Source organism: Mizuhopecten yessoensis, unplaced genomic scaffold (genome assembly GCF_002113885.1).
Source record: "Mizuhopecten yessoensis strain PY_sf001 unplaced genomic scaffold, ASM211388v2 scaffold2417, whole genome shotgun sequence".
NCBI classification, from domain to species: domain Eukaryota; kingdom Metazoa; phylum Mollusca; class Bivalvia; order Pectinida; family Pectinidae; genus Mizuhopecten; species Mizuhopecten yessoensis.
This window is the reverse complement of record NW_018404536.1, coordinates 163,844-179,002: the sequence shown is the minus strand read 5'-3', so window position 1 is coordinate 179,002 and position 15,159 is coordinate 163,844. Positions and strand designations below refer to the sequence as shown.

The window sequence follows — 15,159 nt, the reverse complement described above, 5'->3', positions numbered from 1 at the left end:
CTGCTTTTTTTTACTGAAAATACAGCAGCGTCAATTTACATGTAACAAATTCCGACACGTCACCAGAATTTGGCAAAATTTAGTCGCCCTTATCTTATATCCGGTTAACGGAAATTGTGCTGTAATTTCACGTAACAGTAAGGGAGGAGAAGACGAAATGCTGTTTTTGCCACTTTAATCCTCGATTTGAAATCCGCAGATGAGCTACATGTGCTAAATATTGATTGAAATTGTAAGTGTACTACAATACCGAATTACTTTAATTGAGAAATATCATAAAACACCAGGGGAAGCGAAAAGAAAACGCGGCCTAATTTCACCTCGCCTAAATAACAGTGCCATTTCTCTGTCTCTGTCTCTTGTTACCCATGGATGCATCCGTCTTGTTAGCGATTCTTACTTATGTATGTCGATATAATAATGTTATTTTCTTTTGTGTATAATTAGACACTCTGTTTGAGTATTTGAACTCGAACAAAATCGTCAATGATAAATATATTAAAATATTCGACCAGGGAAGCAACGGGACCATTCGCCTATATTTCTCTTTACCACCCGCCGGAACGAGTCTCTTCGACCTTTGTCTTATATTTTTACTTAGAAAATTTCACAAGTATAATAAATATTCAGCATTACCTGATATCTTAATTAGCAGACAATAACAAGCATGTGTTCCTGCCTATTGAACTGTATAGCCATTCCTTGTCTACCAGATCTAGACTGGGATATCCTTATTTTCACTTGTGCTGGGAAATGTATCCGACCCAAGGTCTGGATCGCTGTAATATCACAAATCAATAGTGCAGCAAATCGAAGGCTAGTAGAAAAAATATAGTGTACGAGTCGCACTGACTGTTTTTTATAATGCTTTAATAGATTCTTTTTGTTCTTGATCCTAAAGGTAGGCAAGATATACATGCTATCGAGGCAGAAACATAATTTGTATCTCTGAATCCATTTGCACAATCAGACAAAATATTGGTGTGGTTACATCATTTGTAACAGGAAAGAGAGTAGTGCTTCCTGCAGGGATGCACTACTTCCTAGTTGGACGCTCAACCACTGTGCTAAAGGGAAATTCCCTCTAGCACAAAGCTAGAAGGCAACTGTAATAATGTGTAGAATTAAAATCTGCCACACTATTCCCCCCATTTTTAAAATGTGTTCACCCTTAAACACCACAACCCAGGTTCTAACTCCCTGTCACCGAAGGGAGTGCCACGGACACCATTTGTTACAGGAAAGAGAGTATTGTGCTTCCACCGGGGATCGAACTTGGCTGCGATCCCATACTTTTTAGTCAGACACTCTACCACTGAACTAAAGAGAAATTCCCTCTAGCGCAAAGTAGAAGGTGACCGTTATTACTGTATGTGTAGAATTAAAATCTGCGACACATCTATGACTTATTTTATGTTTACCATAATGAATTTTAAACTACATGATTATCGATGTGGATATAGAGGCAGCAAATTGCCTGCATCCACTAATTTTCTATTAAATCGTATTAAATGAAAATATTTCATTCAAAACTGATCTTCAAGATTTGGTTTCGCTATCATTGTTGCATCAATGAAATGTAAGACTACATGATTCCCAAACCACAGGACAGCTGGAACACTATATCAGAAAGTCTGGAAAAATTGTCTTACAGACATCAAGTACAGGTTCTCCAGTTAAATCCAAAACTATTACCCAATAAGACAATCTGACCTTGCCAAGTTACTGATATGTAAGAATTTGTAAGTTTTGGAAAGGTAGCTGCTTCTTCATGGAATAGTTGGTTAACTATCTACTATCAAAAATTTCAAAACCCTTGCAAATTAGAAAATAAAAATATTAAACTTGCTTATTTAGTTCATATTATAAATAAGTCTCTTTAATGCAGATGTTTACCTAAATGTATAGATATTGTATACTGGGTAATGTGCCTGGAAAGAATACTATAATTCAGTGAGGTAGCACTTCATAGTTGTCATCAGATCCACATAATCACAAGGAGGCAAATACACCAGCATTCTCTCTCCAGCTAACACATATGCACAACACACATGGAGGCATGTCCTTAAATGACTATGCTGTTGATCAGACGCTAGACTCTATAAACCATAACTGCAGACATCCTGTAAATGCCAGGCCATTCGTTGATAAATTATGAAGATAAACAACTAGTATTGTAAATGTCTAGTGTATATATATATATATATTGAAATGACTTTTATGTAACGGGATAGAAAAAAATGCACCTCCAGACTGGGATTTGAACCCAGAATCTCCCAATCTCTGAACATGTGCTCTAACTAATTCAGCTGTGGATTTAAATTAGGTTGCCTTACAAGTGTCGGCTGTAGAGAGTTTCCCTTTAACTCAGCGGGAGAGCATCGGGCTGGAGAGCCAAGGATTGCGGGTTCGAGCCCCAGCGATGGCACTATCTTTATCACTTTTCCTCGTTCTATTACAAATTGGTGCCAGTGGCCCTCCCCGTTCAAGGTAGGAGAACCCTTGGTGGGAAGTCGAAGAGCCTGGTTTTGGTGTTTGAAAAAAGGGTAGAATAGTGTAAAAGATGTGGGTTAATTAGGTTGCCTTACAAGCGTCAGCTGTAGGGAATTTCCATTTAGCTCAGCAATAGACCATCAGGCTGGAGAGCCAATGGCCGCGGGTTGGAGCCCCAGCGACAGCACTATCTTAATCGCTATTCCTCATCCTATTACACAGCTATCTGGTATTGATCAACCCAGTCCAGTTTTGCTACATTCCTCTCTCCATTTAACAAAGTCTTTGAACTTGAAAACACACAAGACTTGTGAGTATATTTAGTTGGGCACCAAATGTAATAGGAGAGGAAAAAATGCATGGCCAGACCTGGATTTTAACCCAGGACCCTCCAAACTCTAGATGGGTTCTCTAACTAATTGATCTTGTACCAGCTGGACTGGTTGGTGGTAATCAACCCAGTTTAGTTCTTCTAACTTCATATACATGTACTGTAAAGGTCCATAAAGTAGTTTTGCAAATTAAATTTGTTATCTCAAGGAGAATTATGACTGTATCACAATGCTAAGGATTGTTGTTTTTATAAGTATGTTGCACTATAACAATGGAAATGTTTATCTTATCTTCATCACAACCGATCATAAACAATAAATAGATTATACATTATCTTGTTGTATTATTAGTTTGATAACATGCATGTGCTGTTTGACGTACACAGTGACCTCTAATTGCCAGGTAAATTCAGTACAGGTGTAGACATGAGTATGACACATACTGAAGGAGTTAATGAATGTTACAGTTTTACTCTGATTCTCTAATACATATACTCTGAAGTTGGTATAGTATATTGGAGGTTGAAAATCTGAGGTTAAGAAATAATGTACTGCTGATTATTAAAGAATTTCAGAGGTTCAGAAATGCATGATATACATAGAGCTAATAATTGATAAAGAATGTACTATAATGATAATTATCAAATTAGTTTTGTACTGATCAAAATGTTTATTTGCCTATACAATTTATACCATTTCATTTGTACATGTAAACACTTTATGTCATTAATTGATACTATTTTGTTACAGTTTGACAGACACCACTCCACTAAGTCATGGCTGCATTAGTCCCAGAATTTGCAATGTCTTTGATGATTTACCCTGTACTTGTCACAACAGCTACAGTGACAGCGGCAACCCTCCTCGTCTACCTCAACCGACCGGTTCTTGTGGTTCAGATGTACATGAAGTATGTACTTAATATAAACTGTCACAACACAATGAGTGATTGTTTAAAATATCAAAATTGAACAGATTTTGAAAAAGGTTTTCTTTGCTTCTTAAAAATAACAATGATTTTGAAAAAGCAAATTTCTAATGATTTAAATTTTCTGGCAACTAGAATAAGTTCATCTTTCTCTTTCAGATTTGCAGTGTTGTTTAGTGGGATGAAGATTCAGTATGTAAAATTAGGAGACCTCACATTATGTTACGGAGAGAGAGGCAGGAAACGACCTGACAAGTCTTCTATTCTCCTTCTGCATGGATTCTCAGCTGACAAGTTTATGTGGGTGCCACTGGTGAAGGTATGTTTCCTGTCTGTCTCGATCAGACGTGTAAATGTTATAATAATGTGTCCTCCATGTGTACTGAATATGGCAGATTTTTATTGTTCATAGGATTATGGTCACCTTCTAGCTTTGCGCTAGAGGGAATTTCCCTTCAGCTCAGTGGTAGAGTGTCCGACTAGGGATTACAGGTTCAATCCCCGGTGGAAGCACACTACTCTCTTTCCTGTTACATGAAAATATTAATAATATATATTGTAGTCTATTTAATTTAGTAAAATGTATAAACTCGCCCTTGTTTATCAACTACCTGGCCATTCTTTAAATAACAAAGGTTTTAGTTAGATGTACACGTGTGAATGAATTGGTTGATTAAAACTGTGTGTCATTTGATTGGTCGATATCCTGGATCATTATGGACAGCCAACTGCTATATATGTCATCTGCTGTGCAGTACCATAATGGATGCTACTTCGCTTTACAAGCACTCAGATTTTGGTAAAATCATACAATCCAAAATTAACTGAAGTACTTGCCTTTATAATGAAATGGCGTTATCACCTCAAAAAATATACTTTTCATCCTGACTTGTTTGTAAATCAATAAAGTTGATTACTTGACAATGTTATAACAGAACAAATTGTCAAAAGAAATTGCACAACTGACCATAGTGTATGATATCATTTGGATGGTGATGTGTCCAATTCAGAAAATGGAACAAGCACTCCACTTTATGGAGAGTTATGACCCTTTATTTACCATATGTACATTTGTCTGGGGTATATCATATATACTCTGTCACCTACAGTACCAAATGTCGTATGTGAAAACTTGTTTGGACAGCAAAGTGTAACATACTGAAATTTAGTCTCATGTCCTCTTTTATCAAAAGAATTGCTCTGTGATCATTTTCAATACGTAAACCTTATTTTTTTTAAGGAGTTTGTTTAATGGTCGTAGGTAGGTGAGAAATGCTGTATTTGTTTTATAACATACATTTTCTGACATTATAATGAGTTTGTAACTACAACTGTATTATAAATCTGTTTACCACCAGAATCTTACAGACTACCATGTGATTGCACTGGACTTGCCAGGACACGGGGACAGTGACATTCCCTCAGAAGGTGAAGACATTTCATTCAATGGACAGGTGTCTAGGGTTCGCGAGGTAGGCTCATATAGAACAGTAATATACTTTTAAATGCTTTTAAATATTATGTAATTATCCAAGAAAATGTCATAGTTGGGCCCTGAACTCATATCTAAGCATACCGGTAACAATATATTTAGGTAACGTTGATTTGGTTTCAGATGGTATTTGTATCCTGCAAAACAGCTTGGTAGTTTGTTTTGTTTTAGGAATCTGAAAAGATTTTCTTTTTTTTTTCATGAGTTAAAAATGGTCTTATCATCAATGGTTCAAAGAAATCTAATCCTTTAATTGCCATTTAAAAGATGGATGTCATAAAACACATATTTTTTTTTATCATTTATTGATAAAAAAATGAAAAGTATAACTTAAAAGGGTTTAAGCTGTATATATATATAAGTAATTAACCCTTCTCTAAGTATTCAGATTTATTGAGGCACGAAGTGAGGTTGTTGCTTAGCCAGTATATCAAAATCTGATATTGGATAAAGATTTTTTTTTGAAGAAGCAGGACACAGATGGCAAAGTTGATATTTACATTTGGTTGTTTGATAGCTGCACAGTCGTGGTCAATAAAAATTAATGGTTGTGTTGTTTGAACTTTTCTTTAGCCACATGATTGAGTTTGTGTAGATTAAGGATGTACTCTTCTGAGGTTTCAGTCACGTTCAAGTCTCGTTTTGATCTGGTGTAACGGGTTTTTGTAATATTTAATAAATTATGATAGATTTAATAGCACACACACATCTGAAAAACATGTCAAAAAACTAGATGTCTGTTGTGTGTAGAACATTTTTTACAAGAATTTGAAAAAAATGACCAATTTGGCGGCCATTTTGAAAAAGTGTATTTATGTGAATTTCTTGCGCTTCACAAAGGGCAAAATTTCACCTTTTTTTACACTAGATTGATCACTTAAATTGTCATTGTGTCACCATTTTTAAATGTAGCAGGTTCAATTTTGCTGTACAACTTTATAATGTTCAATATGATTAAAATAATATGCAAAAAAGTGGAAAGTTATATATTATTGGTATTTTTTTTACATATTAGGGTAACTGAATCACTTTTGATTTTTGACCCCGAAAAAGGTGAAAAATAACACAAATAATAATGGGACAAAAAAGAAGCACACCGACCCCCCATTTTTGTGGCTGTTTTAGAAAGAGAAACACATTTACTTTTTATTCATTGAATACTAAAAAATGTTTAATACAGGAATTTTTTATATCAAGCGTTTAATCTGCAAAAAATGGTGAACAAATGTGCATTTTTTCATTAAAAAACAGGGGTAGGGGTGACTAAAATCGCATTTCTGAGTAAAATGAATAAAATTAAGAAATTTTACTTCCATAATTTAAAAGAAAATAATATTTTTATCAATTCTACAAACATTCATACTTATCTGATAACACACTTGGAAGAAATTGTATGAATTTGTTCTGCAAATGGTCAAAACCCGAAAATTCAGCTAAAATCACCTATTGTGTTAAATTGGTATCTTTGACCGATCATAGCACAAAAACGAACACACGGACATATAATTGTTTTCGCATTTTCTACTATGCCATTATCTCCTTTTTCCAAAAATCATTATAAGAAAAAAGTTTAATACAGGAAATTTTTGACTTCTCAGAGGTGTACATCCTTAAGTAGGATAGTGTAATGATAAAGAATATAAAATATGACATTGATTCATGTTCTTGTTTGCAGTTTGTGGAGGCTGTTGGATTGGACAAGACACCATTCCACATGGTGGGAATGTCTATGGGTGGGTCTATAGCTGGCCTGTACACTGCCAAATACCCAGACCAAATAGAAAGGCTTTCTATGATGTGTCCAGCAAGTAAGTTTTACATTATGAATATACATGTATTACCATAATCCATACAAGACTTTAAAGGTTTCCTTAGAGAAAGAAACATAGTTTAGACATGATGTTGTTTTTTTGGGTCACCTGAGCTTTGCTCAAGTGACCTATTCTAATCGCTTTCCTTCCGTACTCGTCCGTCGTCCGTAAACTTTTGACATTTTCAACTTCTCAATAACCAGTGGATGGATTTTTTTCAAACTTGGTCAGAATCTTCCTTGGTAGATGAGGATACAAAATTATAAAATTGGAATTCCTACCCCAACCCCTGGGGCCAGGGTGGGGCCCCAAAGGGAAAATTTACCAATATTTCAAAAATCTTCTTCTCCAGACTCAGGTACTAGTCATTTTCCCTGCATGGAAAGAAAGATCATCAGGGGCTTTACTTAAATTGTAAATTTCAGGACCCCCGAGCTATTCGTTCTCCCTTTGGGAGGGGGTAAATTTTACTATAGTTTATATAGGGAAATAACACTTTTGGGTATATTTTATCCATTTTCAGCAGAAAATTACTCAAACTTAGTCAGAATCATCTTTGGTGAATGAGAGTATTACTTTGTAAAATTGGGGTTCCTGTCCCCTCCCCAGGGGCTAGGGCGGGGCCCCAAAGGGAACATTTACCAACATTTTCAAATTCTTATCCTTTGATGACATGACAAGTATTGTATTTCACTTAGTTTACATGCTGATTTCCACATAACATCTAAACAATAAAATAAAGCTACCAGTACCTATGATATAACTCAGGTGACCGCTAAGGCCCTTGGGCCTCTTGTTTGATATATTTTACCTTAAAAACTTAATAAGCAAAACAAAAAGTTGTTTAAAATTTGAATCTTTTTCTGCTTTGCATTTATGGTAACTTCAATTAAGATCTGAAATAATGGCATTGTCTGTACATAACTCTTCACAGCTTAACATTCTCTTTCTCCTATAGTGAAGACACCCATAGACAGTGAAGTTTCCATAAAGATTCGGGAGATTATGGAGACACAGGATGATGAAACCATCCTCAGAGAATGTCCATTTATACCAAAAAACCCTGAGGAGATGAAGTATATGCTAGGCTTTGCTCAGTTTTACAAGCCAAATTTCTTTTTTACAAACAAGGTAGGTCAACATATATTCTATATGTCAGTAATTTATGATTGAATATTTTCTTGTCATATTTGGCACAGTGAGATTTGTTTGAAGGATGTTATGATTGAACATCCTTCTTGCCAACGTTTTGAAATTTCCATAGAGGAGATCACATGTTCTCAGAATTAAAAACATAAATAAAATAAGGGTGTGTACACCCTAGAGAAAAAGTTACACTTTTAAATGGCATCTTTTCAGCTGTTCTTTCAGATAAAATCATCAGACCTTTGAAATTAGGAAGAGTTTAGCAAATTCACTGGTTGAAAAAGCTTAATTTGAGGACCCAAAATTGGGAGTCTCCCTCCTGGATAGGGATTGTTGGCAATCATAGAACATTCTGTTGTCATGTTGTTAGTTTAGTACAGTGAGTTTTGTTTTAGATATATCTTATCTTTACGCTACATGTAATATGTACTCCTTCCAAAAGAGTTTTCTGCTTGAAAACCAGAAAAAGAGCATTCATGATTTGTAAAATAGACAATTGATGACAATTATTTTGAGGCATGCTTGATATGTACTTAATAATACATATATTGATAACACTCTGATAAATTCTCGTCGTTATGATCTATATATATAGTCATAGATTTACGCAATTATTGTAAACAAGCTAATAATTGTGTACTATGCATTACAAAATAGTTTTGACCATCAGAGCCATAGGTAACAATATAAATAAATATTAATTAATTGTCTTGATCTATACTTTTAAATTTATTTTGTTTTAACAGATTCTACAGGGTGCTGTTGAAATGAGAAAACCAAACAACATTTTTTTCTTTCGTCGTAAGTTATCTAGTTACTAAAGTAATAGATATCATTTCTTGAAAAGCTTGTTACACTTGTACTTAAAAGATGGGTTTTTTTTTATCAGAACATACTGCTAGTGCTATTACAGATTCCAATAGTATAATGAGTGTTACTATTAATAATAGATTTTTCCCCCATGGGGTAGTTATAGACAAGGTGATTCAAATCAAAGGGATGGAATATTGTATCAAAAAAAACTGGAAGTTTGCCAAGGGTTTTCTTAGACATTTTACCCTAGGCTGTCAGTTTTAATCACTGTACTTATTCCTCAATCCCAGGGATAGATTGTATTTCTCGCAAACCTTTACATTCAAAATGGTAAAAACTTTTTTATAAGCTCTAAGCAGTTCAATGCCAGTTAGAATGAGGGATGTTACTTTCCTGTGAGCCTATTGGGACGTTACAATGTTTGATTGATATGTGAAATCACAATGGTGATTCAAACTCGAGGGTCACTGAATTTTCCAGCTTTGATAGACATGCATGGTGATATCTTGGTTTGGTCAATTAAATCATTCACCCCTAAAGACACATTTGAACCCTTCCAATTCAAAGGTTGGAATAGTTCATTGATAAATTTCAGGGGTGAATGAGTTAAAATGTTGTTAACCTATTTATAGAAGCTTTATATCTATGAAATCATTTTAATATTAGAAATCTTCATTGTCTAGCAGTTAGAATTGGGATGTGTTTAATATTCAATAGTTTGCAATTTTTCATCAGTTGATGTGTGGTTTCTTAAAGTGAGCATGGTTGTTTTGTAGTGTTCAAGTCCCTTGCCAGCTGGGAATATGCAGCAATATTAGAGAACACAGCCCACAAGATCACTGTACCAAGCCAGCTTATATGGGGCGAGGAAGACCAGGTAATTCATGGAACTCTTGGTTTTGGTTTAATTTACATACAAGGGTTTTCTGTCCTTGCAACAGCTTACTATTATACGCCCGTCAAATTTGACGGGAGTATTATGGTATGGTTTGTTTGTCTGGCAATCTCCTCCTACATTTTTCAACAGATCTCTTTGAAACTTGGTATACATTATAATCATGATATGAAGTTGTGTCTCCCATAAAAGAATTTTGATTCAACAATTTTTGCAAAAGTTATTGCCCTTTGTTCATTTAAGTATTTGATTTTTGTCCGGCAATCTCCTCCTGCATTTTTCAACGGATCTCTTTGAAACTTTGTATACATTATAATCATGATGTGAAGTTGTGTCTCCCTTAAAAGAATTTTGATTCGACAATTTTTACAAAAGTTATTGCCCTTTGTTCATTTCATTATTTGTTTTTTGTCCGGAGATCTCCTCCTACATTTTTGACAGATTTCTTTAAAACTTAGTAGGCTTCATAATCATAATATGTTGTTGTGTTTCCTTGAAAAGAATTTTGTTTCGACGATTTTTGCAAAAGTTATTGCCCTTTGTTCATTTCAGTATTTGATTTTTTTTATCCGGAGTTTTTTTCCTACATTTTTATAGCATGTCAGCTAACCACTCTTAGAATGATGCAGATCTTATTTCAATGTAAGAAAGTTTATACCACTATATGGCATTGGACGGGTGTATATTGTTCCGCCCCGCGGTACTCTTGTTTTTTATATAATGTCATATATGGAGACATTGTCAACAGTGAACAGATAACAGGGCCAATTCAGGGCTACTTTAAAGTGCTTTATCACTGTAATGTCATAACCTGGACTTTGTAATAGACAAGACATTAAATTACCGGTCACATTTATTTGACACCTGACTAACTATAAATTCAAAGGGAGATACTGCAAAAACTAAAGAGCAGTAAAATTAGTATAGTGAAGACAAAATACAGAGGTCCCGAGTTTTGCCATTTGGGCAGCAGATCAATTTTGGTTGCTCCAATATCCTGAAGGCAGAAGACATATCTAAGGAAAACCCCAGTCTGCTAGGCCCCACATTAATCTCCTCATACAATCATGGATAGGGATATCAGCAGATTCATTCTCCCCTGAAGCTCAAGCTTTAGACAATGTTGACAAGGTGATAACTCTGTACTTGTCTTTTTAAGCACTTGAACAGTAAAGTCCCTTCTGTTTTGTGTGATTTATTTATTTGTTTTTGTGTAAAATGTGCAAGGGATTTAAGTAGATGGCCCAGTCAAACATTTGAAGAAACAAGATATGTAACTGCTGTTGGGAAGTTCATGACTTTAAATCTTTGTGAATAAGTTGTTTCAAGTGACATTTCTACGTATCTAACATATTTCAAATCACACTGGCATGAATTAAGCAAAATATATTTCTTCTCTTATTAAACAGATAAATCTGTACCTTGCGCATTATTTATAGGAATCTTAAAACAATGTAAACAACAACACAAATTGTGCTAATGTACAAATAAAGAATGAGGCCAATAGCTGCATGAGGTCACACAAGGTCTGCATGTTTTGCACATTTCTTATATATTGGAACAAGTGTTGCACTGGTAGACTAATTAACAGATCCATCAGGCCTATTGTTCTACTTTTTAAGCTAGTCTTACTGTTAACACGTTTATATTTTAAGTGTATACCAATTATATTTCAATTTAATGATAGACTTTCCAAGATAATATTAATAATCTGTGGCATATGGAGTTTTCAATATATTCGTGAGATAACACTTTAACATTTCTTACACAGTAATTTGAATCGGTGAGACAGGTAAAAAAGGAAACCATGAATGTTATTCAAATGATAAATATTTACAGAAAGGGCTATCAGGGAGCAGGCCAATCACTGAAAACCACTCTGTTTCCACTGTTTGAGTTAACACTTTTTCTCTCTGTTTTTTAAGTATTTTTTATATGATAAATTATATATTATAAGTGTATGAAAGCCAGAAAGGGGAGATAATTACAAAAAAGTAACTATTCATTATGTGCCCATGTTACTGAACTGACTGAATGTATTGTCTCATCAGGCCATTTGTTTATGACATCACAGTCTTGATGTCAGTTCAACAGTATATGCTGTTTTTGATAGGTCTGGTTACGTGGAACATAGGAAAGGTGTTACTTTGTCAAATGGAAAATAATAATTTGTCTTTGTACTTGTAGGTGATAGATGTATCAGGAGTGAAGGTACTGCAAGAAAAGCTGCCAAACTGCCAATCTGTGGACATCATTTCCCGCTGTGGTCACGCCATCAACCTGGATAGACCAGGCTCAAAGACCAAAGCCATTTTAAAATTTAGGGGCGAACTTAAAACCAAGCAAAGCTGATGTTACGTCATTTCTATGGCATTTTTGTTTCACTGTCACACACACCATTACATTTCACTGTCATTAAATCATTTAAAAAAAATATATAATGTCATTGGAGAAAAAAATTCTACAAGTTCACAGATTACATTTTTTAATTTTTGCATTCATGAAGCTAGTCTTTGTATTAGAAGATTGTATTGTCATATTGTTCCCAAGACCTTGCATCACACATCTCAGATGGAATTAGTCTCCAACTGACAATGTGAGAAAGGCATGCTTTAAGGTGTATAAGTCATAACTATCAAAATATATATGCAATGTATAATACTCCACAGTAACCAGCGGTATTAATGATGTACATCTATAGATAAAATTGACGTCTGTCTGATCACATGTTCCGATACGTTTGATACTGTTGAAAGGTAAATCTTAGGCCAAGAATTAGTCATAACGGCTACTGCATACTGTGTTTATTATTTTACAGGGTGTTATTTTTGCACTTAGGTGAAAAAGACTTTTGCATGGTTTTATTTGAGGTTCATAATTCTTAGATAAGCATTGTTGATTAAGTACCAATTTGTATAGCATTGAATTTTAGGTTGTTAGATAAGCATTACTGAATCTGAAAATATCATCTTTCTTAATCCTTAGCCATGGTGCCGCATAAATAATGTATGGTAAATTCACTCTGTCTATGGTATATAATTTGATAGGATTAATTATAAGCCTCACGACAAACCTATCAATTGAGTCTTTTAATCTTCAACACGTGCCTGTGGTGGACTACTAAATATATGTCCTAATCAGTTGCTGAAGCCAGGAATAGATATCTACATACTAAGACCTTACAGCTTAGATAGCTATGTAGACATTACGGCTTTGATTTAGGTAGACATAAAGCTGAGATATCTACTAAACTTTTGACAGCTTAGATATCTATGACGTCACTGTGCCCAAATCGGGACACTGTTTAGATAAATCTCAATGTTCTTTATATCATATACTATCGGTTCAAAAATGTTTTTCATTTTTCATAAATAGATACTATCCACTTTTCATTTCTATTACAAGTTGAATTTGGGGTGCGTGGTTCTATAAATAAAATGTGAAATACCATCAGGGTTACTTAAGCCCTTGATCTGGCGTAACTGTGCCCTGAAAAGGTCATTTTGGTATATTTTTGGCTAATATTTGGGGATAAACGATCAATATCAGCAGAAAAGAAGAGTAGACATATTTCAAATATTTAAGAATCAAACATGGTTTTGATTAAATTTCTTCTCCAAACTAGCATAAGTTTTGATAAAATAGATTTTTGAAAATGATATCCAAATAAATAGCATCGCATGGCACGTAAATCAGGGAAAGTTTTGGTCAATAACCTTACCTTTAAATTGTCCATGTAACGATAATCAGCAGCCAATAAAGCTTACATATAGTTAAATTGTCGTAAAAGTATTATGAAATGAAAACTGTATACATAAAAGAACTTCTATGAATTGACAGTTTCTTGGGCCGTTTTCCCATAGGTGTCCCGTTTTGGGTACTGTTCCGATTTGGGTACAGTGACAGTAAAGACTGCAGATTTACAGCTTGGATATCTGGACTTTGCATCATAGATATTAAGGTATAATTAAGAATTACAGAAAGATATGAAAGATATATTTGTAGCCATGACAGCTTAAATATATATAGGTAGACTTTAAAATTACAGCTAAGATTAAGATTATAGCTGAAGACATTGCAGCTTAGACATTAAGGTAGACGCTATATCTTAGATATCTTGAAAGACTTAACATTTACAGCTTTAATAAAATTACAGCTTGGATTTCTATAGTTAGACTTTAAAATTACAGCTAAGAAATATTTGTAGACGTAGCAGCTATACATAATGATATCTAGGAAGAAATTGCAGGTGGGATATCTATAGATAAACTTTTAAATAACAACTAAGATATCTAGAAAAACTTTACAGCTTTTATATATTATGTAGATTATCTAGCTTGTATATATCTAGGAAGAATTACAAACTGTAACAGCCTGGATATCTAGGAAGCTATTACAGCTTTGAGATATCTACTTTATACAGCTTGAATATCTTGGTAGACTTCATGGCTTCGATATTGAGGTAAACTTTACAGCCTGAGGTAGACTTTACACTGTAGCTATCTAGTTTGACTTAACACTTTTAAGATATTTAGACTTTACAGCTTGAATATATTGGGGGGGGGGGGGATGGCTTATATGTAACCAGTTAGATTTTACAGCTTTAATAGGTATCTGATCAATTTTTGTGTTGATGAGTACTTCAAACCAATGCCTAATGCTCAGTAACACTGATGATGAGCCAAAGAAACTGTCAATAATTAATAATATAGATTTTAGATGATCTTTTGTATTTTTACAATATTTTATACATGTTCCTAACTCAGATTACATCTGTCCTAGTGTTTTTATCGGACAATTTAGTCTTTTTATACATATTGTCCTTGATTCAACACTTTAGATGGAAACCATGGTGACTGTATTTATTGAGGTTTCACTGCCATTGTTCCTTAGTGTGCCCTGTCTCCCTACACTATTATATTTACCCAGTATTTAGCATGAGAATGAAAGATTATGTGAGAACAGCATGTTAATGATGTATGTGTGTATCAAGTTTGCTTGTGAAGTTTTTTTCTTTAGTTTGAAATCAAGATTTTTTAATTATTTAAAATATTTACGTTTAAATGTTTAATTGTGATAAAGTCATAGAACCCAGATTGATACTTCTCAATGAACACCTGTCATATTGGTTACCATTATTATTTTTTGAAATATAGTGTTGTTTTAGTTGTCAAAACAACATAAAACATATAAACAGACTTATGTACCCTGAAACATTGTGATACTGTCACCATTGTTCTTGTTCTGCA

The 15,159-nt window shown here is 34.2% G+C and overlaps 1 protein-coding gene across 1 annotated transcript; it reads left to right on the top strand.

Annotated features, from left to right (window-relative positions):
* Positions 1-108: 108 nt before the first annotated feature.
* Positions 109-13,471, top strand: LOC110445921 (monoacylglycerol lipase ABHD6-like). Its single transcript, XM_021490789.1, has 9 exons — positions 109-232; positions 3,576-3,735; positions 3,913-4,072; positions 5,112-5,225; positions 6,921-7,053; positions 8,015-8,187; positions 8,949-9,003; positions 9,792-9,892; positions 12,098-13,471. The coding sequence occupies exons 2-9, from the start codon at positions 3,602-3,604 to the stop codon at positions 12,260-12,262; spliced, it is 1,035 nt and encodes a 344-aa protein (XP_021346464.1). The 5' UTR covers positions 109-232; positions 3,576-3,601; the 3' UTR covers positions 12,263-13,471.
* Positions 13,472-15,159: the final 1,688 nt, after the last annotated feature.

Bases quoted from the DNA above. Each gene is read 5' to 3' on its own strand.
- LOC110445921 (XM_021490789.1), top strand. From the start codon at position 3,602: ATGGCTGCATTAGTCCCAGAATTTGCAATGTCTTTGATGATTTACCCT. The intron at 3,736-3,912 runs GTATGTACTTAA...TTTCTCTTTCAG, and splicing joins GTGGTTCAGATGTACATGAA to ATTTGCAGTGTTGTTTAGTG. The intron at 9,893-12,097 runs GTAATTCATGGA...TTGTACTTGTAG, and splicing joins TATGGGGCGAGGAAGACCAG to GTGATAGATGTATCAGGAGT.